Raw genomic sequence first — 26,203 nt, 5'->3', positions numbered from 1 at the left:
AGGCACCCCTGCCTTAGATTTGGGATACTAACCCTTATTAGGTCAGACCCCGGAGGCTGCTCTCAGGCGTGCCTACCGACTACCTCCCTGACAGATTCGGTGTGGGGGTCCCCACGTGGGTGTTCTGAGAACCACCCTGCTCCGAGAATCAGGGATTTGAGGCTGAATCCTCTTCATGGTTAACACGCCCACTCCCTGTGCAGTCCAACCAACACAGCACAAAACGGCTAAGTGTCATCAATTTTCCCTTTGACAGAAGATGAGCAAAAGCTACACTCTGAAGCAGCCTGGAAGAATAGCCTACGATGCTGGTGTGATTAAGAAGTTTTGGGAGGAAAAGATCGAGCTGCACACAAAACAGCTGCAGAGCGAGGACATGAGGACCCGCAGGAGCGCCCTGGACAGGTGAGCTCGCTGCAGAGCACGGCCTGGGGCCGCTCAGCCATCACCATCCAGACATCGGCACTGCCCTCAGATTCAGTCACAGGAGGAGCGGCTGCAACCACGGAACACCACTCGCACTGACTCAGCTTAGAACCGTGATCACTGGGCTGGGGAGGAGAATGCCCCATCCCTGCAACCCCACCCGCTAACACCTACCAGCCCACCTGCCACCACCCAGCCCTCCACTCCCCATCCCTGCAACCCTTCCTCCCTCCCCCCACCCCCTGCCCCCCATCCCCCACTCTGGAAGGTCTTGCTAGAAGTTATCAAAGAAGCCTTGTCTGGCGCAGACTGATTTTCTGACCGTTCCCCCCACCCCCGCCAGAGCGCAGGCTAAATCATCACACTCCTTCCCACACGTTTGCAGACCCAAAACCCCTTTCTTCCCTGAGATGAGGCGAGGGGTCTGTGGGTGCAGAAGAGGGTCTCCTAGGTGACCCTGAGCAGACTCAGGGGTGCCTGGTCTCAGGGACAGCTAAAAGGGCAGGTTAGCACATAATTCGCTCCTAGACAAGGGCTCAGATGGCCAGATATTCCAGAGTGACCACAGCTTTCATCCTCAAATACCCCAGCAGCTGCTGCCCTAGGCGCCCAGTTGGAAAGGAGGGTTCCCGGAGGGGCAGTGGGACCAGGTCTGGTGCTGACCTTGCCGGAGGCCCGGCTGCCATCATCCAGGACACCTCACCTGTCATCCAGCACACGTGTCCCCGACAGGCTCAGTACGGGAGGCCAGGGCGTCCCTCCTCTCTGCATGGCTCAGCCCCCCACCTCACACACAGCCCGAACACGGGAAGAAGGGACCTCCCACTAATGCCTCCTGCCAGCCCTCGGCTCCCGCATGAGGGCGCCACGGCCTCAGCCTTGTCCTACGTGCACCTTCAGACCCTGGAAACTTCTGGGTCTTCTGCCCACAGACCCGGGTCCCAGGAACGGGCGCCGGGTCAGACAGTGAGAGTGTGGTCGGCAGTGGCTGGGTTAGTCACTGAGGGTCCGGGCTGCTCAGGGACAGACTGTGGAGTGTGACCTTCTGTGGGGGATATGGGGCTAGTTATTAGGCCGCAGACCTGGCCAGAAAGATTGTTCCTTGTCTGCTGGACAAGAGCAATCCCCACAGCAGCCCCACAGCCATCCTACGTGCTCCCGGGAGCCATGTCTGGCCCTGGGCCCAGCCAGTCAGCAGCTGTGCCCTGGTGAGGGGACAGGAACATGGCCCTCACGTGACACCAGACTAACGTCTTGCTCCTTCGAGGCACCTTCCTCATTCACGTCTCCGGCTGCTGGAACAGCATCTATGTGCACGACTCCTACCAGTTTGTCCTCCAGACCCAGAAGCGTTCGGGAGCTGGGCTCCCAGCCCACACCGCGCCCTCCAAACCCAAACCACACAGCAGGGCCGCGGCCTACACACGGATATTCAGGTCTGTTCCCACCCAGTCACCCCGTGTGTCATGCTGTGGTCACGGCAATGCGCCACCAGCGGGCAGGCGGGCTGGGCAGGCGGCTGGGAGTACCCCGGCAGGAGCCCGTGCGAGGGCGCTGGTGAGAGGGCCCCGGCCGACCGTGGGGGCTCTGTCCGGTCCCCCTGAGCACATCTCCTACACAACAAACCAGGCCCACTGACAAAGGAGGAATTCAGGACATGGCTCAGTCTCTCCCAGCCTCAGAAGTTTCCAGAAGCTGCTTCCTGGACAGAGCATTTTCCCTCTCCAGGCTGGGACCGGAGTGAGCCCCTCCGTGTTGGGCCGTCGCCCCCGCCCGGGACCGGCCGGGCCTCCAAGGTGGCAGGGCTCTCTGGGACCCACAAGGTCACGGCCGCTGGCCGCCTGGAAGGGGACGGCTGCACGGGAACATGTGCGGAGGTGCCGACAGAGGCCTGGCTGCCGCCGGCCCACGGCTGACTCACAGGCCAAAATTATCGTTGTCCTAGGCTCCGCGGCGAGTGGGCTCGGATGCTGGAGGGCAGGAACAAGATGCTGCAGGGCCCCCCCGAGGCCCCCACGCGGCCGTGCCTGCTGGGCCCCCAGCCTTCCCACGCACGAGACACGACGGCAGCCTGAGGCTTCGGGGCCTGAGCGCAAGCAGGAGTCGGAGGAGTTGCTCATCCCCCGTCCCCGCGGCCACAGGTCCCATCACGGAGTCATCCTCCCCCCAGCACATGGCAGGTACCCAATAAAGCCCAACATTATCAGATTACATGCAAACTTTTCTTCATACCTTTAACATTTACACACATTGGAAGCTCCCGTGGTGTTTTTAGCCCCTAAGAAGCCACAGGCACCTGTCCTGGGCTCCGGCCTCCTGCCTGCAGCCTGGAACTCGGCTCTTTCTTGCCTTTGATCGAAATACACGCGTAAACTCAACCCCAGGATGTGGCCTCGTGTGATGCTGGGTAGAGTTCTGTGCTTGTGCAGAATTCTCTTAAATACTTCATACATTAGCCACAACATCTCGGGAAACTAAAAATCCTTATTTTTATAGTTGGAAAGTTCAGGATTGGAAAGTTGCGTATTCAGGGCGCCTGGGTGGCCCAGTGGGTTGAGGATCTGACTCTTGATTTCAGCTCAGGTCATGATCCCAGGTCATGGGGTTGAGCTCCACGTCAGGCTCACAGTTGAACATGGAGTCTGCTTAGGATTCTCTCTCTCTCTCTCTCTCTCTCTGTCTTTCTCTAAAATAAATTTGTTTTAATTTTTTTAAAAAGGAAAGGTATGTGTTTCCAAAGCCACGAAGGTTGTTAGGGTCGGGGTTCAGTGCTTGGCCGCACTTGTCCTGTCCCTTGGCACCCCAGCTATGGCTGTGACCACCCTGGAGTCCTGGGGCAAGAAAACTGAGCACACAGCGGAAGCCAGGCCACCAGAGGACCTGGGCCACATCAGCCGACGGGGACCCAGACTGCAGCCAGCACCCGTCCCGACGTGTGAGCCCAAAGCCCACCACCCCCATTCTCACTGCATCCGCCCTGCTGTCACCACTGCACTTCATCCTCAGTGACACAGGACCCCCGTTCGGGGGACGGGATCCAGTCTGTGTCCTCTCTCCAGATGTAACTGCTTACAGGGTTTGGGTTTTGTTTCGTTTGACCCTCTGATCCAGTTGGCAGGGAGACAGGATGAGCAGGACTTCGCAGGTCATGGGAGACTCCCCAGAGAAAACACTGATGCCTACAGCTAAGTGACACTCAGAGCCACGCAAGTTCCTCCTAGGGCACCCCCAGAGCGGAGCACAGACCAGACAGGCGAGCATGAACATCCAGGAAGAAAGGCCCAGAACCCGACACCGAGCAGGGGTGTCTGTCTGGCCAAATGAACAAGTGGACAGAACCCAGCGACTGTGCCTTTGCGACACCAGCCATGTCCCTCCGGCCATCCCCAGACTGTCTGTCATCACTCGTGACTCAGGAGATTCCACTGATAACACACTGGGAAGCGTGGGTATTAATACCCAAAATAGTTCCTGAACAGAAGTCACTCGCTGATGCTCGCAGAGCCCAGAGCTGCTGAGGGTAACTTTATCTGATGGTAAACTTAGAACGCATTTACTGTCAACGCTAGGGAGCTGGGGTGTCCAGTTAGACCATTGTGGGGTGGAAGAGCCTTTTCACACAGCAGCCCTTGCTGTGAGGCTGTGCGGAACCTTCCAGAACAGCCACACCCTCCTTGCTGTCCGTCACGAGCCCGTTACCCCTCCCACTAACATAGAAACCAAGGGACACCAGGCAGTTGACCGGCCACGTTTTTGGGGTCCCCACCACTAATCACCTGGGCAAAGCTGAGCAGGTTCTGACACAGGAGGCATGGGGGGAGGTGAGCTGACCCCAGTCCCAAGGGCCTTTGAGGGCCTCGGGACGGGTGGGGGCGGGGAGGGAGCAGCCACAGCCCCAAGGACCCCCCCCAGGGGCTCAGGACAGGTCTGGTGGGGGGGCAGGTGAGCAGCCCCCAGTGGCTCAGCGTGGGTGGGGTGAGCTTGCGTGTAGAGCGAAGGAGGCGGAGCCACCCACCCTGCAGGCCCCCAGCCGACCCCTCTGCCTCCAGGTGGGTGGGGAACTGGCTGTGGGGACAGATGTTCTGCACCTTTTTGGGGTGGAGCCTCCCCGCATTCACAGTTGTCCCAGCGCCCTGAGCTGAGCTCTGGAGTTCAGTGCTAGCTACTGTACAGAAGTTTCATAGAACAGAAAAGGTTTTAAAACGAAATGCAAGGCTCACACACACCGTCCTCTGCCGCTGGCCCCGTGGCCGCGAGGGCGGGTGCCTCCCGACAGGGAGGGGCCCTGCTCCCAGGGGGGTTCCCGAGGCTTGCCTGCCCCCGTCAGGTCCCCACCCCACCCCGCACGCACACCTGCCGTCGTAGGAACAGGCCCCACTCGGGGGGTAGCTGAGCAGGCCCTGGGTTTCTCTGCTCAGGCTGGAGGAGGGGAGGGGGTCCTCAGGCTTCACACTCAGGGTGTTCTCTCCCTCCAGGCGTCGCTGTCCCCACACCAGCCACCAAGCCTACCGTCCCCATATTCATTCCCTCTCCTCTCCCAGCGGTGACGAGTCACGTGGGAGGGGACGGAGGTGTTAGCTAACCTTACTGTGGTGGCTGCATCACATCGTACCCGTGCATCAGATCATCACCGGACACCCTAACTTTACAGGGTGTCCCTCGCCAATGACCCATCCGTCAATGGTGCTAGGGAAGGAGGGAGGCAGGGGGCCAGGGTCAGAGGCTGGAGGTGCCCCAGCCCCCAGGGGCACCCGGGAGGCACCAGCCCCCCTGACACCTTGATTTTATTTTCTGCCTTTAATGTTTACTTATGTATTTTGAGAGAGAGAATGAGAGGGAGACAGACAGAGCAAGCGAGAGTGTAGGGGAGGGGGAGAGAGAGACAGAGACAGAGAGACAGAGAGAGAATCCCAAGCAGGTTCCAGCTGTCAGCACAGAGTCCAACGGGGGGCTCGGCCCCACGACCTGAGCTGAAATCAAGAGTCAGATACTCAACGGCCTGAGCCCCAGGACACAGCTGCAGGGCAGGGGATGGGGGAGGGCAGTCAGGGGGGCCCCTCAACCCGGGGTCTGGACCGGGGTCCACAGCACACACACCTGCTGCAGAGCCGCTCACTTAGACCAGGGGGCCCTGGCCCCTCCCCCTGCGCCCACCCCTCCCCCACAGGCTGAACTCCAAGTGCCACCCCCCAGGGGCTGGGGGGGACCGAAGGAGAATGCCTCCCTGACTGGCTTCCAGACCCCACGTCCTTCTCTCTGGTCTCTCTGGAAGACGCCCCGCACTGCCTGCCAGATTGGCTCACTGCCGTGGCTCACGGCTCAGGGGTAACAGAATCAGAAGCACATTCAGGAAACCCTTGCGCGCGGAGGGAAGCCTACCATCCGCTGTCCTCTGCAGTGACCCCCCACAGCCCAGCCTCGAAGGGCTTGCCCCTCCCCAACACAAGCGTGGTGAACCGTGCGTTTCTTCCCTACAAACTTCCAAGTGTTCCTTCCCCATTTGAGAGAGAAGACCCAGGCCACGTGTGCTGTGAGCTCAGCCAACCCTCCAGTCGCCCCTGTGTAGACTCCTCCTCTGCCCCCCCACCCGCCCGCAGCCCCACCCCAGGAGGAGGCCTGGCTCGTGCTCAGACCGGGACAAGACAGTGCAAAGGGACAAGACCAGGAGCTTGAACTTCAGCGGGTGGCCCGGGGTCAAGGGTGAGTCTCACTGTCGCGGCGGGGACCGGACCGCTGGGCGAGTTCTCCCGGAACAGGTGCACCAGAGCCCGTGGATTGTGAACACACCTCCACGTGTGACCAGGTCGGTGGGGTGAGAAGTCAGCTCACCACATGGCCCAAACAGGGAACCAACGACCTAAGTCCAGACCCTCCGGAATGTTCGGGGCGGCTGCAAGACAGACAGTCCTCTTCCGCATCCACCAGGGAAGGGCCTGACTTCTTCACCTGCCCCGGTGCGGTTCCACATCTCCGAGGGTCTGTTCATGGAGGATGAGCCCGTTCGAACCCACCAGCGTTCCGCACAGCCCACAGCCCTGCCCCGATGCCCTGCCCTGCACCCGCCCACCCCCCCAGGACGTGTGTCCCCGCCTCCACGGGGTTTGTGCCATCACCCAGGCCTTGCTGCCTGCCACCGCGGCTCTGAGACCCACACTCAGAATTTTTGCCCAAGAAGGCCGGGCATTGCTGGAAAAGGCAGCCGGGCTGACCCAGGTCCCCCCAAGCCACAGCCACGGCCCGTGGAGGGAGCACACTGAGGGTGTCTGCGTTCCTGTCCCTGGTGAGCTCTGTCGTGGGGGGTGGCGTGGCACTGGGCTCTCACTCCCGGCGCCCGCTGTTAGCTCTCCCATCCGGCACTCAGGCAACCTGTGCCCTTGAGCTGCTAGGATGCTCGGAACCTCCCCTCTGGCCGTGGCGAGTGACCGCAAACGCCCTCCCACCACAAACAGGTAGAAAATCAGGCAAACACAGGGCGGTTGCTTGCAGGCACTGGGTGGCAGGCAGAAGCTGACTGTAGGCCCTAGGGGGTGGGGCCTGGGGAAGCAGGACCCACAGGAAGACGCAGACGCACCTGACTCCACGGCCCAGGCCCAGAGCCTGGGGCCCCCGCATCACTGTCCGAGGCTGCCTGCCCTGTGTGCAGGGCAAGCCACCGTGTCCCTGCCCTGTCCAAACGGGGGTCTCCTGGGGGTCACAGTCTGGGGATACCCGAGAAGGCCAGGCCTTAGGAATAAGAAACGTGTCCTGGAGGAAGGGCCACAGACAAAAGGACTCAGAACGGGCCCAAGGGGTGTGGGGCCAGGCCCTTATCCGTGGGGCAACACCCCATCCCAAGGAGATCACTTCTTCCTCACTGGCCTCGTACCTACCCTGCAGGCCGGCCGTCATATAACATCATGGAGTGACCTCTCACACAACACGGGCAACAACAGAGCAGAGTGGAGACCAGCAAAGTGCAGTGCTCCCACTGGAGCCAGAGAAAGGAACAAGTTAAGGGCAGCCCCAGATGCCGCCCTCTCCCTCCTGGCCAGGAGGACAGGGTCTTGGGAAAGAGCTCAGTGTCTGAAATGAAAATACGCCGGTGACTCAGGAGCAGGAAAGAGGCAAATGAGCAAGAAAAGAGGGGGAGAGGGGATGGGAGGGGAGGGGAGGGGAGGGAAGGGAGGAGGAGAGGAGAGGGAGAGGAGGAGGGAGAGTAGAGGGGAGGGAGAGGGGAGGAGAGAGAGAGAGGAGGGAGGAGGAGAGGAGAGGAAGAGGAGGAGGGAGAGGTGAGGGGAGGGAGAGGGGAGGGAGAGGGGAGGGGAGGGGAGGGAGAAGGAAGGGAGAAGGAGAGGAGAGGGAGAGGAGGAGGGAGAGGAGAGGGGAGGGAGAGGGGAGGGAGAAGAGAGGAAGGAGGAGAAGGGAGGGAGAGGGGGAGAGGGGAGGGAGGGAGAGAAGAGGAAGGAGGAGGGAGAGGGAGAGGAGGAGGGAGAGTAAAGGGGAGGGGAGGGAGAGGAGAGGGGATGGAGAGGAGAGGAATGAGGAGAGAGGAAGGAGGAGAGGGGGAGAGGGGGAGAGGAGAGGGGAGGGAGAGGGGGAGAGGGGAGGGGAGGTAGGGAGGGAGGAGGAGAAGAGAGGGAGAGGAGGAGGGAGAGGAGGAGGGAGAGGAGAGGGGAGGGAAAGGGCAGGGAGAGGGGAGAAGAGAGGGAGAGGGGAGGGTGAGGAAGAGGGGGAGTGGGGAGAGGGGGAAAGGGGAGATGGGAGGGAGGGAGAGAGGGAGAGGGGAGGGGAGGGAGGGAGGCAGGAAGAGAAGAGAGGGAGAGGAGGAGGGAGAGGGGAGAGAGGGGGAGAGGGGAGAAGGGAGGGAGGGAGGAGGAGAGGAGAGGGGAGAGGGGAGAGAGGGAAGAAGGGAGGGAACGGCCTGAAGAGGCCGCCAGCTCCCGGGGGCAGTGCCCGGGCAGTGGCTGAGCACCCATCCACGGCGGCCCCCTCGCCATTCTTAGCTCCTGTCTGCGGTGACAGGTCTGTGCCCACAACTCCCAGCCAGCCGCGGCCTCCCAAGAAGCCTGACCTGTGGCGCACACTCTTGAAGCAGAAAGTATGCGATTACGGTTCCAGTGTGTGCGGAAGGGAGCACGGTGGCCAGAAGAGTGTGGGTTCCGTGCTCCCGCTGGGATCTCACACTCACTGAGGGGCTGACAGCCTGTGGCACACCACGGGCCCAGTCATGATCCCCAGAACGACTACTAAAAGCAGAGCACGAAGAGGCATGACTAAGAGGCCAGCAGAGGAAGTAAATTAAGGTGAAATACCAGGGGCGCCTGGGTGGCTCCGTCGGTGGAGCGTCTGACTCTTGCTTTCAGCTCAGGTCATGATCCCTGCGTCACGAGATCGAGCCCTGAGCCAGGCTCTGCGCTGATGGCTCGAGCCTGGAGCCGGCTTCGGATTCTGTCTCCCTCTCTCTGCCCCTCCCCCGCTCACTGGCACACATTCTCTCTCGCTCTCTCTCTCCCTCTCTCTCTAAATGAATAAATAAATAAACATTTTAGAAAATGAAGTGCCAAAAAAATTCTGAAAAAAGGTAGGAGTGGAGGAACCGAGGAAGAAAAAGCAGAACAGATACAAAAGAAATCCCAAGATAAGACTGTTACGAAACAAACAAGAAAGGGGGATTTCGAGCCAACTGTATGGAAAAGTGCACACAACACAAAGGCAGAAACAAAGACAGAGGTCATCAGACTGAGACGCACGCCAGGACCCGACTCCACTTCAAGCATGAAGACCCAGGCCGCATGTCTCCAGGACAGGGGTGCCCCCGGCCGGCCAGCGTCAGAGAGCTGCGGTGCCCACGTCGGACCATGAGGCATCCCAGGGGAAACGAGGAGTGCCGTGTTGCGACAAAGGAATCAGCCGCCAGGAAGACCTAAAAATCTTAAATCCTGGTGAACCTGATACCCGAGTTTCAAAATGCAACAGGAAACCGGGCAGAACTGAAGGGCGGGGCTCAGACGCTTCAGCAACAGGTAAGGACTTAGAAGCACCGTCGGCCCGGCGGACACGATGCACGTTTACAGAACCTTGCACCCAACAATTGCCGAAAACACATCATTGTCGAGTGTGTGAGGCACACTTACCACGGATGTCTGCCACCATGAGTCATGAAGGAGATGCAAACCGAGGCCACACGGAGATGCCACTACCCTTGCGTCGGGTCACAGAGGCGGTGATGGGCCCGGCACCCGCCGGAGGCTCCGAAATAGGGTCAGGAAGAGGGTCCGAGCCGTGGCAGCTGCGGCTAGGTGCGCAGTGTCCGCTGAGGGTGGCCCTTCTTTCTTAAAGAGCTCCGTTCTAACGCCGCTCGCCGAAGGAAAATCAGAGAGCTTCTCTTGGTTACGCTAAGGCTGTGCTTGGCGGGACCAGGCCCCTGTCAAAACCTAGCTGAAAATTAGTGGAAACGGCAAGCTTCCCATGGGCAGCAGGGGGTGAGTAACGCCCAGGCGGCGGCGGAGGAGAGAGGCCTGGGGATCCAGGAAGCTCAGAGTCAACGTTGGAGGAAAGGACTCGCAGCCATTTTGCTCTGAGGCCCACGGTCAGCGTCCAGTGCCTCCCCGACCCTCGGGGGAGCCCAGAGGTGGCCAGGAGCCCAGGGTGGCCGTCGCTGGAAAAGTCAAAAATCCCAGGCAGGCAGAGAAGTAAGAGCTGCAGCAGAGGGGAGGGGGAGGGGGATCACTGGGCCACCAGGGAGGGATCAGCTGTTTGTCACACACATCGTGTTACCTATAGAATTATTTTGACTTTTACACACCACAGAAAGTCCCACTTTGCTGTGATCTAAGGAAAATGATACTGCAGCCCCGGTGCCACCAGGAAGCAGGGAGAAGAAGCGGCTCCTGAACCCTGCGTTTCTGGGAGTTAGAATGTTTCCTATCACTTTCCTAATAAAAACGGAGGGGGAGGTTCAGGTCACAAGTGGGTAAGTGTGCGTTCTTGTGGGCGCCTGGGGACAAGCTCTTCCTGGAGGCAGGCCCACCCCTTCCCTGGTGCTTGAAGGAGGACCTAAGATCTGCCCTGGCTCTGACCCCACACTCACCCAGCCCCTTTGTGATTACAATGGTAGAACCTTCCAGAATTTTCTGGAAAACAATGCCAGACTACATTTGCTGATGAGAAGGGCTGGACTATAAGATAGATGTGTTTTCTAATCAAAATCAACAAATTGTCCTGACTTTTCAACTCAGAGGAAAGATGATAGAAAAGCATTTCAGATGGGACAGGATTCCAGCTGATAGAGTTTGCAGAGTGGGATCACAGCCACCTGCCAGGGCCTCGGGTAAGGGCACCTGGTACCTGCAGGAGGCCAGCCGTGGCAGGGATGTGCTGGGACTGACGGTGCACTGTGGCTGCCCTCAGGGAGAGGGCCTGGGAAAGTGCCCATCCACCGCCTGCGTCCCAATGCAGGGCATGAACTAATCAGGGTCCATCTGGTGCAGCCCTGTCACCCCCTGCCCTGCAGGAGGTCTCCTTGAAGCCCCCCTCCGCACACACAGGGCCCTTCCTTCTTCCCCCAGCTTGAGAAGCTCACATCGCTGTGCTCAGTCCCTGGCACGCAGGAAGTGTGACTCATTCCTTCACTAGAACGTTTACCAAAAATCAGGAAATTGTTCACACTTTGAGACCCCCCCCCCCCCCCCCCGGCTCTGGCTGAACTAACAGTACTTGCATTTAAAATGTGTCTGCCTTTGGTTCTCTTCGAGATGTTTTAGACATTCAGTGTCTCTATTATTGATTGAGTTCCCAAAAATAGTTATTGCTACATCATACTGAATTAGGCCCAACCTGGTCATTCAGGCTGTACAAGAGACAGTTGTGGAATCAGGTGGAGACTCAAGTACAGGGTCAGGAACAGGCTCAGGTGTGGGCCCAGGTGTGAGCCCAGGTGCGGGTCAGGCATGAGCTCAGGTGCAGACTCAATGTGGGCCCAGGTGTGGGTCAGGCATGAACTCAGGGGCAGACTCAGTGTGGGCTCAGGTGTGGGTCAGGTGTGGGTCAGGTGTGGGTCAGGTGTGGGTCAGGTGCAGACTCAGTGTGGGCCCAGGTGTGGGTCAGGTGCAGTCTCAGGTGCAGACTCAGGTGTAGGCTGTCCTAGATTTGCGTCCCAGGCACGCCTTGGCATTTTAGCCGTGTCTGTGAGCCTGCAGTCTCCCGTGATTACGAAAGTAAACAGGCGCTCAAAGGAGCTGGTGTGCCCGGATGCGGATGCCCGGATGAGGATCCGTCACAGAGCGAGTGCATTTGCTCTCCGCATTTGCTATCGGTCTTATTAATGAAACTGAATTCTTAATGAGTTAATTATTAATGATTTAATTAAATTTAGCTATTCATAAAGACTAATGTTAATGATGTCGATGACGGATGGAGTTTGCTGGGTTTTAACAAACCGTCTGATTAAACAGAAATATTTAAACAGCTGCCATCCGTCGCGCCATCGCGGGGCTGCGTGTCCCGCCAGCGGCCACACGGGGGCGCCTCAGGACAGCGCGAGCGGCCAGGCGCTGGAGGCGAGGCCGGAGAAGGGGCGGGGCTGGGGCGAGGGGAGGGGTGGGGCTGGAAGAGGGGCAGGCGTCTGGAGAAGAGGAAGGGACTGGGGAGGGGAGGGCTGGGGGCCAGGGGCCGGGGCGGTTTAGGGTGTCAGGGGCTGGAGAAGGGGCCGGGAGCTGGAGGAGGGAGCGGGAATGGAAAGCGCCCAACGCGGCCAACCGGCAGAGGGACCAGGTGGACCCTTACCTCCTGACTCTCACCAGGGCTCCCCCAGTGGAGGGAGCTTCCATCCCCCTATCAATCAGAAGAGACCCCGGTTTCAGATATTAAGCTCCTCCCCAGGGCAGCCCTGGTGAGCAGGGTCCCTGAGCTGAGGGAGGTGCTCCCCAGGGGGTCCTCTGGGAAGGACAGACCCCTCTGGCCAGCCCCTGGCAGGGTTCCCGACCCCCACCCTCGTGGGGCAGGAGGGTCTCCAGCGCCCATCCCAAAGGGACGCTGGTCCTGCCCTGGGACCCCCGCGACTGGGCAGAGTGTCCCTCCCTGGAGAGAGTCCAGCGGCAGATCCCACGGTGGGCACTGCCACCCCCCAGTCATTTCCAGGGAAGCCAGTGAGCTGGGCGAGGACCCTTGTGTGGGGACAGGACAGGGAACCTGCCCATGTCGGACCTCCCTAACAGACTCCCGGGTAGGTGTCCACACCCAGTGTAGATGGGATGCTGGAGGCAGAGGGGTGGGGGGGGTTAGGGTTAGGGTTAGCGGGGGGGGGGGGAGGGGGGAGGAGGGGGAGGAGGGGGAGGAGGGGGAGGGGGCGGGGGTGGCAGCTGCCCCAGGACAGAGGGCTCTCACCTGGTGTGGGTCCTGCCCTCCCAGTGAGGCTCTCACCCAGTGTAGACGGGACTTGGAGGGTCTGTGTTTAGGTCTGCCCCGGGTCCCAGTGGCGTCAGGTGAGGGCTCCTGTTCAGGCTGGCTGAGGTCTGCAGACCCTGTGTTCCACACAGGCTTGGCCTTCAGGGCAGGGCGGAACCTTCTGGGTTTGCTGGTATTTGAAGCCTCACCTGCACCTCTTCTCTCCCAGCCAACAACGTAGTCGGTGCAGGAGCACCCCGTCCCCGTGCCTCCCCCAACATGCACCTGTAGGATCCAGGTCAGGCCAGAGGGCAACTGGGCAGAGCCCTGGACGAAGGTTACCATACACTCAGCCCCCCCCCCCACAAGGCAAGGCTTCCCCAGACCCTCTCATCTGACCCCCTGCTGCCCAAATCTCAGACCTCGGGGTCCCTGCAGACAACTCCCCACCTCCCTGGGGCCCCACCTGGAGAAGGAGGGCATGGGGGCCTGACATGGTCATGCCCAATGTCACTCCTCCACCTGGCTGGGAACTGCACAGCCCAATACCCCTGCCCCTTAGAAGTGGGCCCTGTGGCCTCTGAAGATGGAAATCCAGAGTGTGGCTGACGGGAGGGTTCTGATTTCTGGCGCGGATGGCCCTTCTCCCACCACAGCAGTGCTGTCACGCACGGGGTCCTGGGGCAGGTCGGGGGGCAGGGAGTTCACCATGGCTCAAGGGGGCTTTTACCTTTTCCCAGAGCGGCAGGAGTGTGGCAAGTGGTCTGCTCCAGGAGGGTCCCGGGGGTCCACACAGGAACACGGCTCGTGCATGGCCCGCGTCCCCGTGCTCAAAGGACAGAGCGTCCCGGCCCAGCACACCCGGCCGGGAGTCCAGAAGCCATCAGGGGAACAAGTGCTGGGCACGACCAGGTCCCTGCAGGGAGGTGCCCGCCACACCTGCCCACCTCCAACCCTTCCGGGTGCTGGCTTCCACTCAGCCCAAGAGCACTGTGGGTTTTTTTCCGTTTAACTTTTATTTTACTGGATTGTAACACTCACACAGACAAGTGCCTGGAGCACGCGTGGGCAGCTTGGCGGACAATCACAGCGTGGACATCCACGAAGCCACGACTCACATCAAGAGACAGAACACACACGGAAGTGGGAAGGGGAGGGGAGGGTAAGGACCAGCTGTCAGAGGACTCAGCTCAGGGAGGGCAGGGAGGGGGGAAGGGGGCCCGGGGGTGCGGACAGTGGCGGGGGTCCCGTTGCTCTGCGGCCTGGGCGGCCCTGCTGGAGGGGCGCAGCGGGGACCGGACGGGGGGCGTCGGCCTCACCCTGGCCATCAGGGGCTAAACTTGTACAGGTACATAATCCACAGGATGCAGACGGCCATGGACACCCAGATCCACACTTCTTCGTAGGGGTCGAAGCAGGGCCTGCAGCAGCCGTCCTCGGGGCACAAGTCCTCCTCCCAGCCGGGCTCGGGGCAGGACCTGCCCAGCCTGGCCCGTGGCCGCCTCCTCTTCTGGGACTGGCCACGGGGGGCCAGGCCACCCCTCGGGGAGCCTCTGGCGGTGGAGCTGGGGCCCACACACTTTATGATGTTGAAGACCGAGAAGGGGATGGTGACGGAGCCCTCGCTGATGGTGACGGGTCTGCGGGCGTGGGGCCCCCGCGGGGGCTCCCGGCCAGCGACGGCAGGGCCGTGGCCACCGCCCCCCTCCTCTTTGCCTCTGGTGACGTCGGCAGAAGCACCCTTGCCTGTGCCTTCGTCAGTAAAGATGAAAGGGAAGGTGACGGAGCCGTTGACGATGGGGAAGGAGTCCTCCTCTATGACAATGTTGGCCAAAGACGAGGGGAAGGTGACGGAGCCCTCTCCGTCATCCGTGAGGCCGACGATGTAGGACACTGGCAACCGGCTGCTCCCCGCAGGGCCCTGGTCGCCCGGGTCGGTGTCGGTGGGGCTGGGGATGGAGCCCCGGCCCTTGAAGATGAAGCCTTTGAGCTGGAAGGGCCTGATGCTGTTGATGAGGAGGCCTCGGCCGTGGAAGATGGGGCTCTTGAAGTTCACCGGGAGCCCTTTGCCCTTGGGCGGGGCCGTGGGCTTGGCAGGCAAGTAGATGGAGCCCCTACCAATGACGAGCGGCCCGCGGGGGTCAGCCGCCGGGAGGGGGCCCCCCCTGGGGCCGACACCGCCCCTGGCATCGGCGCCGGGCCCCCTGTCCCTGCCCGCATCCACAAGGGAGAAAGGAACCGTGACTATGTCGTCGTCGCGCTCGAAGAAGTTGCTGCTCTCGGACACGGGGTTCCTGATGAAGTCGGACACGGACAGGGGGATGCTGATAGAGTTGGGGGTGTAGCCCCGGGAGCGGTCGACCACGGGCCCGCTGCCAAGGCTGAGCAGCTGCTTGCCGGCAGCGGCCGAGGCCACGCCGTCACCCCCGTACAAGGTGTACCTGCCCTTAATGGAGCCGGGGCTCTGGACCTCGGGCCCCCAGGCCGGGTCTGGGGGCTTCTGGAAGAAGCAGACCCCCAGGTCGCAGGCCTCGCAGCGCTCGCCGAAGCAGATCTCGGGGCACTGGTCCGCGCTGAGGCCCTCCCCGTAGCACTTCTGCAGGATGAACAGAACCAGCTTGTTGAGGAAGAGCCGCACGTTCAGGAGACTCACCTGGCAGGCCCCCTGGGAGCCCGGCGGGCACAGTCGGCAGCGCTGGCCCCAGAGGCGCATCTTCACCAGCCCCAGGCAGCTGGCCGGGTGGAACCACACGTGGAAGAGGATGTGCACGTGCGCCGAGGACCAGCCCCACTGGCAGCGGCCACACTGCAGCCTGAGGAGGACAGAGGGGCCGTGAGCGGCGGGCAGGGCCGAGCGCCCGCGCCCCCTCTGGGAAGGGACAGCGGGCAGGTACACACCCCTGACCTGCAGCCCGCAGTCTGAAAAGCCAAAGGGCAAATTCTTTTCCACCAGTCTGGCGGGAAAACCCGCTCAGGGACGAAGCCCGGCCCGACACCCGTGAGGGGTCACTGCACTGCCTGCTGTGTCCTGCTGCTTTTGTTTTGGGACTCAAGACCCAGGCTTAACAGCCCTGAGGAAATGTCACCAGGAGCCAAGCACCCTGTGAGTACCTGGTGGGGGGGAGCATCGCTGTGGGTACCTGGTGGGTGGAGCACCCATGTAGGTACCTAGTGGGGGGAGCACCCATGTGGGTACCTGGTGGGGGGGAGCATCCCTGTGGGTACCTGGTGGGGGGCTGGGGGAGCACCCTGTGGACACCTGGTGGGGGGAGCACCCCTGTGGATACCTGGTGGGGGTGAGCACCCCTGTGGGTACCTGGTGGGGGGTGAGCACCCCTGTGGGTACCTGGTGGGGGGTGAGCACCCCTGTGGACACCTGGTGGGGGGTGGGCACCCCTGTGGGTACCTGGTGGGGGGTGAGCACCCCTGTGGACACCTGGTGGGGGGTGGGCACCCCTGTGGGTACCTGGTGGGGGGTGAGCACCCCTGTGGACACCTGGTGGGAGGGAGCATCCCTGTGGATACCTGGTGGGGCGCGGGGGGAGCACCTCTGTGGGTACATGGTGGGGAGCATTCCTGTGGATACTTGGTGGGGGGCCGGGGGAGCATCACTGTGGACGCCTGGCGGGGGAGCATCCCTGTGGGTACCTGGTGGGTGGAGCATCCTTATGGACACCTGGTGGGGGGAGCACCCTACGGGTACCTGTGGGGGGAGTGGAGGGAGCTTCTGCTACGGCTCAGCTGTGCACAGAAACATGGGGAAGCCCTGGAGGGAAGAGCCCCGTCCGAGAGGAGAGGAGGTGACAGGGAAATAAAGTCGGGGCAGGGAGGGATGTCTGGAGAGCCGGGAGGGGCTGGGGGCTCCCAGCAGGACAGTGAGAGAGCCTCTTCGACGGGTCCAATCTGGCTCTAAACACGTGAGCAAGAGAGCCGTGCACTGGCTGTCTGGGGCTGAGGAAGGTGCTGGTCTGGGGTCTCTGTGGCTGCACGCCCCGGGGCCAGGCAGGGGCCCCCTCTCCCAGACCCTCAGGTCCTGGATGAGTGACCACACGCGGGCATTCCCCAGACAGTGCGGTCACCGGTGAGGACGGGCTCCGTGAGCATCGGCCGGCCAGCAGCACACAGCCACAGGTGGCCAGGGAGCACCCATACAGCCAGTGCCCTGGGAGCCGCACTTCCAACTTCATTTCGGTGGGATCAACACGCGCGCCAAGGGCCACGTGTGGCCAGTGGCTGCTATGTTGCAGAATGTAGGGCTGTGCTGTGTGACCCCGCCACTCTCTGGTGTGCCTGCACGAAAGCTGAAAACCAGCTAAATGGTGTTTATGACCCTCAACCACACGTTTCAGGCAGCTTTGTCGCTTGGCTGTGGGACAGTGACGTGTTTCTCCCAACACCTGGGAGAGCCGACAGGCCACCGGACACCTGCCCCCGGGGGCTTTCAGACGCCGTGTCAGAGTGTGGCTTCCCACGGAGTCCCCCTGGTGACCTGTGAGGCCCTCTCCCCCACTGAACCCCATCCCTGCAGGCCTGGCCCATCCCCACTGCTGTCATCATGCTGAGAAGAAGTGGGGTTCATGCAGTGACCCTCACAACACTAGGGTTCCCAACCTGGCCCTGGCCAGACACAGCCCCACCTCGGCCTGTGGCCCCTTCGGTCACAGTCATGACTCAGCTTCCCTGTCTCAGGCCCCTCTGCAGGGCAGGGTGTGACCACCATCACCTGCCCATCCCCCATTAGGCCGTCAGTGCTGCCATGGAAACCGGGAGATGCTGCAGTGACCAAGTAAGCCTCCCACGCGTGGGTGGCCGCGTCACCCCACCAGCATCTGCCCCCCACCCCCACCGCGTCCGCAGGGCCCCGACAGGGGTGGCCAGCACTGCCCAGCTTGCCAGCACTGGGAAGGACAGAACAGGCTGTCCCCCAGCACCCCCACTTCCAAGAAGGGAGGACGCGCTCCGGGCCCACCTACCTGTTGGAGCCAAGAGCAGGCTGGATGCGTGCCCCTCTTCCCTGCCCACAGGGTGCCCGCCGCAGCCGACCAAGGGCGGTGCTTCAACAGCTCCTGCCCCTCGCCCCCCAGCACCCCACAGGAAGCCCCCACCCTCAGCGCACCTGGAAAGCCCCCTCAGCCGGTACTGAAAACCGCCACTCTCCATGTGCCCGGAGGCCAGGTTCTCCTCAGGCAGCAGCTCCCAGGTGTCCCGGGGTTTCCTCTTGGCCATCAGCTGGGCCAAGGTGCTGGCCCACACGTCCACCCCGTCCATGCTGGCGCCGGGCTCCGCAGTGCAGTCTGCTGGCTGCACCAGCTCGGGCTCCAAGGAAGCCCTGGGATCCCACATCCTGCACCCTCACCAGCCAATCGCTGTCCTGACAGCCATCCAGTCTCCATGGCAACCGGGTTTGTCTCTGAGGAATGAGAAACAGGCCTTTTTCCTTATCCCCTTGAACATTTTTTATTACGCAAGCAATACGTTTTCATTTCAGAAAAAAACGAGAAACGGACAGATTAATAAAAAGGGAAAACTGCAATACAATCAAATCGTACATGATCATCCTTGTGGCGCTGACATCCGTACGTTTTTCACACACGGGCCTGTGTAAATTTTCGTATCTATTTTTCATGAACGGGAACTCATACTAAACATGTTATCGTACAGCGTGGCCTCTTTACTCCACGACCGCGGCCGGCGGTCCGTACTCGTCCGTCTGCAAATATCTGACATCTTTCCAGTCCGCAGCCGAGCCCAAGTCTGCGTGCTCATTCTTTGCCATCAGAAACAAGGCTGTGAGGAACTTGACGGAACATGTCTCATTGTAAATTTTCCCATGGCTTTTTTTCAAACTTTTTATTGGCTAGAAATGTAAAACGTGTACCTAAAACAATGGCTAAAACATAATGCTTCACAAGTCGTTATAAAGATCTCGCGCGGCACCCTCAAAACTCTCTGGGTGCCCCTCCCCTGCAGAGGCTCTACGGGGCGGGGGGGGGGGGACCCCTTGGAGCTCCGCCAGCTGAAATGTTTCTTTCTGCCGCTTTGAGCTTTCTGCAAAAGGAACCCTGCAGGACACATACTGTGCGCGCGTGTCTGGGCCTCTGCCCCAACCTGGGCAAACCGCTGTTCACGCGCACGTCCCCCAGATGAAGGTCGGACATCCGTCTTCAGCTTTCAGGACCACTGCCTCCGCCCCCGGGGTCAGCGTGCTCCGTGGGCCTTCCCGGCGGCCTGGGCCTCCTCCGCTCTGACCGTCAGCCTGTCCCCAGGTCCCTGCTCTCCCCCGTGGATGCGCTGTTTCCAATCTCCCTTCCCACCCCTCCAGGAGTTCGGATGTTGCGCTCTGGTCCTGTTGCTTTGTGGAAGGCCCTGGAGCTCCAGGGTGTGAAGCCAGCCAACGCCTTCAGAGGGCAGAGCCCCATCCCCTGTGGGGCCCCGGACTCTGTGTCTCGCTGACCTGCACTCAGAGCAATCCTTTCCCCTTCTCGACGGCTGACGAATTCTCTGCTCGCCCAGTCTGCAGCTAATCCTGGCACGTGACTTGATGTTCCCATCATGTTTTGCATTTCTGAAACTTCTTCTTCGATCTCTCAGCGATGTGATATCCGTCTGTCTTGCAGCAAAGGGGAATCGTGGGACAGGAGAGGAAACTATTGGGACACACTTCCAGGAAGGCTCCATAATACAGGACCAGCTGGCTGGGGAAGACCTATTCCCCATCCCACTGTCCCCGGCATCTGTTTATCGATGCAGAGATGATGACCGGCACTCCTGCAGCCCTCTTAGACCATGAGGTGACTATGGTCACCATCTGGTCCTTGATGACAGTTGGAGTCACCACATCACTTCAGTGCTGCCCACCTCTGGAATTATTGTTCAAGAGAGAAGTTCACACCCAGATGCCGCTGTTAGCTTAGGGCACTGTTTTCTGGGTTTTCTTGGTTATCACACAGGTAATCTCAGCAATTCCACCTGATATGCTGGGGCTGCACCTATGGCCATTGTGTGTAGGTGGGCACGTGTGGTCCTGGTCACACGCCGTGCAGGGGTCCGAGGGGATGGCTGTAGCCCTGTTCCGGGGGGGGGGGTCCCCACAGAGATTTTCCTCTGTATGTGACCTGATTGAGCCCAGCGGCCCTGACTACTTCTGCACCGTGCTCTGCCCCGGACCATACCACGGCCTCGTCTGCGTGGCCGACCCCACAGTTTCCTCCCCTCCAGAGGCCACAACCTGCCTCTGAGTTTAGGGAAGAGTCTTGGTATCATGACTGACCCAACCCAAAAATAATCTTTTTGGTTAAGAAACTTCCTTAAACCTTTCCTAGAAGTCTGCTGCAAAGGCCTGGGGGGCCAACCCCAGGGAAACCAGCCTCATTCCACGTGCCTGGTTATCTCTCCTCCCAAACCCACGAACCGAGCCCTCTGCAACAGCTACTCACGGCCAACTAACAAGCCAGTTGGCCATAAACATCCCCCCCTTCTTTAGCAGAGGATGATGGAGGAGACTGAGTGTGCACATGGCCGACTCCGGAGGGGTGTGCCGTACCCTGAACCCGGTCGGCCGTCGCCCGCGTGGATGCAGGTCCCTCCGAGGACAGGCTCTGGAGGCTTGATCGCAACTCCCTCTGTGCCTGCCCCATCCTCTGACCTGCGCCCACCATCCTGTGACCAGCCCCACCCCCAAGGCTCGGAGGGCTCCAGAATGGGAGAGTCCAGGGGTGACGGGGCACCATTTCAAGGCTACTGCACCCACCTGACAGAGGCGGCGCTCTTCTTTCCCCGACGGACCCTCTCTTGCCTGCCTGGCACTCATCTTGAGTTCAGCTTTCCGAGAAGGTGGCTGGAAGGCAGGGCCTCACCCCTGGGCAGCCCCGAGGGAGTGGATCTCAGAGCTCAGAGCATCTGTCCCCCTCTTGGCCTGGGTGCGGCCTGGGCAGGTTCCCCCAAAGCCACTCACTGCGAGGCTGGACCAGAGAAGTACCAGCTTTGGGGCAGGACAGCACAGCAAAGGAGTCTAAGCTGGAGGCCAGCTGGCTGGCTGGCTGGTTTGCTCTGTCGGCAGGACCCTACCTCGTGTGCCTGGAGGGAGAAAAGTTGAGAGACAGACAGGCCAGGAGAGAAAACCGAGTGGCAATAATCATGCTGGGTTCACCCCTGCCCTCCTCCAAACACCAGCAGAAGTTGTACACCTCCAGGGACACGCTGCCCGCGCAGACCCCAGCCCCCAGCAGGCGGGCAGGGCGGGCATCCTGGGCCGCAGGCAGGCAGCGGCATCTGCTCCTACAGGCTCTTCCCAGTGCCCCCAAGTTCCTTGCCCTGGCGTCCCCCCGGCTGCTACCAGGCAGGGGCCAGTCACGTCCTCCAAGCCTCGGTGGGATGGGGGCTTGCCCTGCAAGGAGCAGAGACCACCCTGGACAAAGAAGGGACAGACCAGGGGCCTGGGGACCCATGAGGCTGTGCATGTGTGGCTGGCACATTGGCCACAGACATATTTGCCGGGAGTGTGTCTGCCATAACCAATCGGCCATGTGGTGATTTTGCAAGAGAAAAAATAAAAAACTGGCAAACAGTTGGTTTGACAGTGCGATTTCCTCAAACCAGTAGACAGTTAGGTTTCGTTTCTCCATCAAAATGAGCAGGTGCGTGCAGGGCAGGACAGGGCCCCTCCACGTCCACGTCCACATGCCGGTGGCCAGCAAGGAGCCCGACTGGCGTCCACCATCAGAGGTCAGGGACGCGTTCACGTGAACCGTGTCTCACACACGCCTGTGAACACACAGCACACACACACACGGGAGCACGTACACACACACACACACAAGCACATTCGGAAATTTAAGATAAAAGTCCACATTTAAACAACAAACAGCATTCTAGAAAGTTTAGAAAGTGAGGGGACCTGGAAATCTCCTGTGACCCTCCTACCCTCACAAACACCCGACTCCCTTCATTCTTGTGCACAGTAAATGGTGTAGTATTTTGTTCACATTTTTAAAATTTGGTTCTTAAAATGGGCAGATAAATTAGGTGTTCTTTTTTAACTTCTGGGAAATGCTTCAAAAACAGGATAGAACAGAAAGTTTTTATTTGCAAACACTATTAACCATTTCCTGTTCCAACCTCAGAAATCGCTGTGAATCTGCTGCTGCCTCCCAGGGCCACCACCGCCTGCGTCCAGGCTGGGTGACATCACCCCAGCCTCCCTCAGAGGCGGTTTCGGGATGATCCTTCTTCCTGTGTTTTACCATAAATGGAAACCTCCCTGTGACTCGGCCGCTGGCTCGGGAAAGCGCGGGGGGATCCCCTCTCCCCCACTTTCCATCGCGCTGGCTCCTGTTCCGGCTCCCCCCACCTGCCCATCCGCCAGCCCGCCTGCACACCCTGGCGTCACCACTGGGCACCTTGGAAACCAGGACTCCTCTCCTCTCAGGGAGGGGGCACCCCACAGGACCAGACCCCCTGGGACCAGAGCGCCTGGTGGGGGAGGGGGGCACCCCGCAGGACCAGACCACCTGAGGGGGAGGGGGGCACCCCGCAGGACCAGAACCCCTGGGGGGGAGGGGGGCACCCCGCAGGACCAGACGCCTGGAGGGGAGGGGGGCACCCCACAGGACCAGACCACCTGGGGACCAGACCTCCGGGGGAGGGGGGGACACACCGCAGGACCAGACCACCTGGGGGGGAGGGGCCACCCTGCAGATCCAGGCCACCTGGGGGGGGGAAGGGGCACCCCGCAGGACCAGACGGCCTGTTGGGGAGGGGGGCACCCCGCAGGACCAGACCTCCTGGGACCAGAGCGCCTGGGGGGAGGGGGGCACCCCGCACGACCAGACCCCTGGGACCAGACCACCTGGGGGGGAGGGGGGCACCCCGCAGGACCAGACCACCTGGGGGGGAGGGGTCACCCCACAGGACCAGACCACCTGGGGACCAGACCTCCTGGGGAGGGGGGGCACCCCACAGGACCAGACCACCTGGGGGGGAGGGGGGCACCCCGAAGGACCAGACTACCTGGGGACCAGACCTCCTGGGGAGGGGGGGACACACCACAGATCCAGACCACCTGGGGGGGAGGGGGCACCCCACAGGACCAGACCACCTGGGGGGGAGGGGCCACCCTGCAGATCCAGACCACCTGGGGGGGAGGGGCCACCCCACAGAACCAGACTGCCTGGGGGGGAGGGGGGCACCCCGCAGGACCAGACCACATGGGACCAGAGCGCCTGGGGGGGGAGGGGGACACCCCCCTCGCTAACAGCCCGGGGCCTCCCGAGCCTTCTCCCCTTGGTCCTGCCGGAAGCAAACAGTGGACGCGGAGCAGGTCGGACACAGGGACACGGGCACACGGCGCCCAGCAGGCGCAGCCCTGACAGTCTCCCGGCACAGACCACAGGCCTCCAGAGCCCGCTGCAGACGCGCACACGTGCGGGAACGCGGCCAGGGTCCTGCCCCGTGGGGCCCAGCCCGGCAGGCCACACGCCAGGCTCCCCCACAGCTCTCCAAGTGCAGGACGCTCAGGCCGTCCCACGGGCGACCCCGTGAGGCACTAACCTCGCCAGGCGCGCGGTCCTTGGGCAGAATGTCGCCCTCGAGAGAGCCTGGCCAGGGTAGGAGGCCGGCGAGAGAGCCTACGATCTCCCAGGGACCGCACACAACACGCTCTTTGCGAGAGACCCCTGACCCGGGGGTCGGGGGGCATCCCCGATGCCTGCCTACTGGAGAGGGTCCGGAGGTGGGGGCAGGGAGCAGGCCACCCTGGCTGGGACCTCCCGAACCTGAAGGGGTGAAGCCAGGACACGGCGGGGAGGAGAGGGCCGGCTAGCAGGGGCCACCAGAAGGGGACAGATGAAGACCCTGACCTTCCCCTTCCCTCCTGTCCCCAATGAAAGATGGTGGGGGCAGGGCACACACACAGTGTGTGACGGGGACAGTGTGTGTGATGGGGACACTGTGTGTGTCGGGGAAACTATGATGGGGATACTGACAAGGACACTGTGTGTGAGGGGACAGTTAGTGTGGCGGGGACAGTGTGTGAGGGGACACTGTGTTTGGGGGAGACAGCACGAGTTTGGGGGAGAGCATGCCGACAGGTGGTAGGGAGCTCCCCTTGGGGGTATGGCACCCCAATAGTCCCTGGGGCTCTTGCCCCCTCCCCCACCTGTCCCAGCCTCCTCCACCGGCTCTGATCCGGTCACCTGCTGGTCCTGCCCACCCCAGGGTGGGGTGGGAGGCTCCCCTGGGCCCCCCCCCCCGCCTCCCCAGCCTTCACAGTCTCAGGGCCCCCCTCTGCCTCCATATCACCCCTGCCAACCCAGTGCCCCCAGAGTCCGAGTGCCCCTCTCAACCTCTCCACTGGGCCCCTGCACGCAGCCCACCACCCCAGCGGACATCAGTGGGAAAGGGGGATAGGAGCCGAGGAGGGAGAAGAGAGGAAGTGACAGAGGGGGGACAGAGGGCGCTGGGCAAGGAGGGGCACCACACACCCTTAGGTTCTCCGGGGGCCCACTCTAGATGCGCATCTGAGCTCCTGCCCGTGGAATCACAGCCAGTGTGGCTGGGGTGCAGGGGCCCCCGGGGGGCCCGACGACATCTTCCACCCAGAGCACACCCCCACACCGCCCCTCCCGGCAGACCCTCCAGCCCCGAGCCCCACAGGGCATCGTGCCCCCCAGCGCGGAGCCTCGAGGCAGGTGCCCACAGGTCTGAGCCTTGCCGGGCACCCGGCCGTCCTTAACCTGACCTGACCCGCCTCCCCAGCCCCAGGCCAAGCGCCTGCCATCTGAGGGGAGGCCACGAGGCAGGTGTGCGGGAGACAGCTGTCCATGAGGGGTGTCCACGGGGGCTGTCCCCCAGGCCAGCCCCTGAGCCATCCGGCAGCTTCGGGTGAGCCACAGGCCCTGTGCCCAGCCTGGCCGGCAGGGCTCCCGCCCGCCACGCCGCCCCCGCGGCCCGCGCCCCGGCTCTGGGAGTGGCCCTTCGCTCAGCACCGAAGCTTCCTCTGCTCGCCCTCGCCCGCAGACGCGTCTTTGATGCTCTTTTTCCACAGCTTCAGTTCTCTTTAATGTCTTCCCTTCGCCGCCGAGCCGAGTGGAGCTGGGCGGCCCGCCAGCTGTCAGGCGGGCTCTGCCTTGTCGCTCAGGCTGTGAGACCCACGCGCCCAGCCACCCGTGTCAGCCGTTTCCGCTCCCGCTCGTCACCGTCGGACACGAGAGCACGGGCCAGGAAACCGGCAGCCGCCTCCAGACCCCAGCGTCCCTGGGGACCCCAGGACCACGTGCTGGGGGGGCCGGGCAAGGGGGGCTGCGTGACAGGTTGAGCCTCCAGGACTGGGTGTCCTCCACTGCGTGGAGGAAGAGCCGGGGGCCGCTGTGGAAGGACGCGGGACCCCGCCTGGCCTGCGGCCCCTGAAGCTGGGCCAACGGCCCCAGGGCCGGGCAAACCAAAGCCACCCCGGGGCCAGGGAGACCCCAGTCCCCGACACAGGACTGGAGGAGAGGGGTCTCACGTGGGCTCGTACAGACCCTCAGCTGCCCCAGAGTGGTGACCTTGCAGCCCAGGGGTGGGGTGAGCCCTTGGCCGTGGAAGAGCCCCCTGCCCTCTGCCCCTGCCCCTGCCCCCTGAGCCTGCCCCCTGCCCTGCCCCTACCCCCTCCCCTTGCCCCCTGACCCCTGCCCTTGCTCCCTGCCCCTGCCCCCTGCTCCCTGTCCCTGCCCCGCCCCTCCCCCCTCCCCTTGCCCCCTGCCCTCTTCCCTGTCCTCTGCTCCCTGTCCCTGCCCTGCCCCTCCCCCCTCCCCTTGCTCCCTGCCCTCTTCCCCTGCCCCCTGCCCCCTGCTCCCTGTCCCTGCCCCAGCCCCTTCCCCCCACCCCTGCCCCCTGTCCTTCCCCCCTGCTCCCTGCCCCCTGCCCCCCTCAGCAGTGTCAGGGTATGGTGGATTCCACCCCTCAAGCGCAGGCAAGGTGGGCTGACGCCACCCTTCATTGTAGATGAGGGGTGGCGGGGGGGGGGGGGGGTGCCTGAGCCCAGACGACCTGCCCTCCCAAGGGCAGGAGGGGGGAAGACACAGGGCCCTGCAGCCTCACCAGCCTCAGTGGAAGGGCGAAGAAGCAACAACAAATAAAGGGACAAAAACCGCTGCTGGACAGACCCCACAGTGGGGGAGCGGCGGCTGGCCTTCCCTCCTCCTTCGGCCTCTCTCTCTCCCTCCATTTCTGGGTCTCTGTGGCTCCTGCGTCTCTATCCTCTCACTTCTATCTTCTATCTCTCCCCCCATCTCCCTCTCCCACCCCCCCACCCCCATCTCTGTCTCTCTGTCTCCCTCTGTACCCTTCTCTCTCTCAGGCTCCCCCTCCAATCTCCACCCACGTGGAGGAGGAGGAAGAGGGGGCAGGGCTGGGGCTGGGGCGGGTCTCGTCCTAA

The 26,203-nt window shown here is 62.1% G+C and overlaps 2 protein-coding genes across 2 annotated transcripts; one reads left to right on the top strand and one right to left on the bottom strand.

The window, feature by feature from the left end:
- The first annotated feature begins 259 nt into the window (after positions 1–259).
- Positions 260–2,591, top strand: FAM240C (family with sequence similarity 240 member C). The gene is made up of 2 exons (XM_086715301.1): positions 260–405; positions 2,372–2,591. The coding sequence occupies exons 1-2, from the start codon at positions 260–262 to the stop codon at positions 2,499–2,501; spliced, it is 276 nt and encodes a 91-aa protein (XP_086571427.1). The 3' UTR covers positions 2,502–2,591.
- Positions 2,592–13,782: 11,191 nt separating this feature from the next.
- On the bottom strand, positions 13,783–18,141 carry RTP5 (receptor transporter protein 5 (putative)). The gene is made up of 2 exons (XM_086720220.1): positions 17,906–18,141; positions 13,783–15,602 (listed from the first exon to the last, which is right to left on the bottom strand). Exons 1-2 carry the CDS (start codon positions 18,130–18,132, stop codon positions 14,117–14,119), a joined length of 1,713 nt encoding a protein of 570 aa, XP_086576346.1. The 5' UTR covers positions 18,133–18,141; the 3' UTR covers positions 13,783–14,116.
- Between the last annotated feature and the right edge of the window lie 8,062 nt (positions 18,142–26,203).

This window comes from Puma concolor, chromosome C1, assembly GCF_028749965.1.
Source record: "Puma concolor isolate L17-30 chromosome C1, mPumCon1.1.hap2, whole genome shotgun sequence".
Classification (NCBI taxonomy): Eukaryota; Metazoa; Chordata; class Mammalia; order Carnivora; family Felidae; genus Puma; species Puma concolor.
Note: the sequence above shows the minus strand (reverse complement) of the source record. Positions and strands in the feature narration are given on the sequence as shown.

Excerpts from the sequence above, each read along its gene's own strand:
- FAM240C (XM_086715301.1), top strand. The coding sequence starts at position 260 with ATGAGCAAAAGCTACACTCTGAAGCAGCCTGGAAGAATAGCCTACGAT. Across the intron at positions 406-2,371 it reads CGCAGGAGCGCCCTGGACAG|GCTCCGCGGCGAGTGGGCTC; the intron begins GTGAGCTCGCTG and ends TCGTTGTCCTAG.
- RTP5 (XM_086720220.1), bottom strand. The coding sequence starts at position 18,132 with ATGTGGGATCCCAGGGCTTCCTTGGAGCCCGAGCTGGTGCAGCCAGCA. Across the intron at positions 15,603-17,905 it reads CGGCTGAGGGGGCTTTCCAG|GCTGCAGTGTGGCCGCTGCC; the intron begins GTGCGCTGAGGG and ends TGTCCTCCTCAG.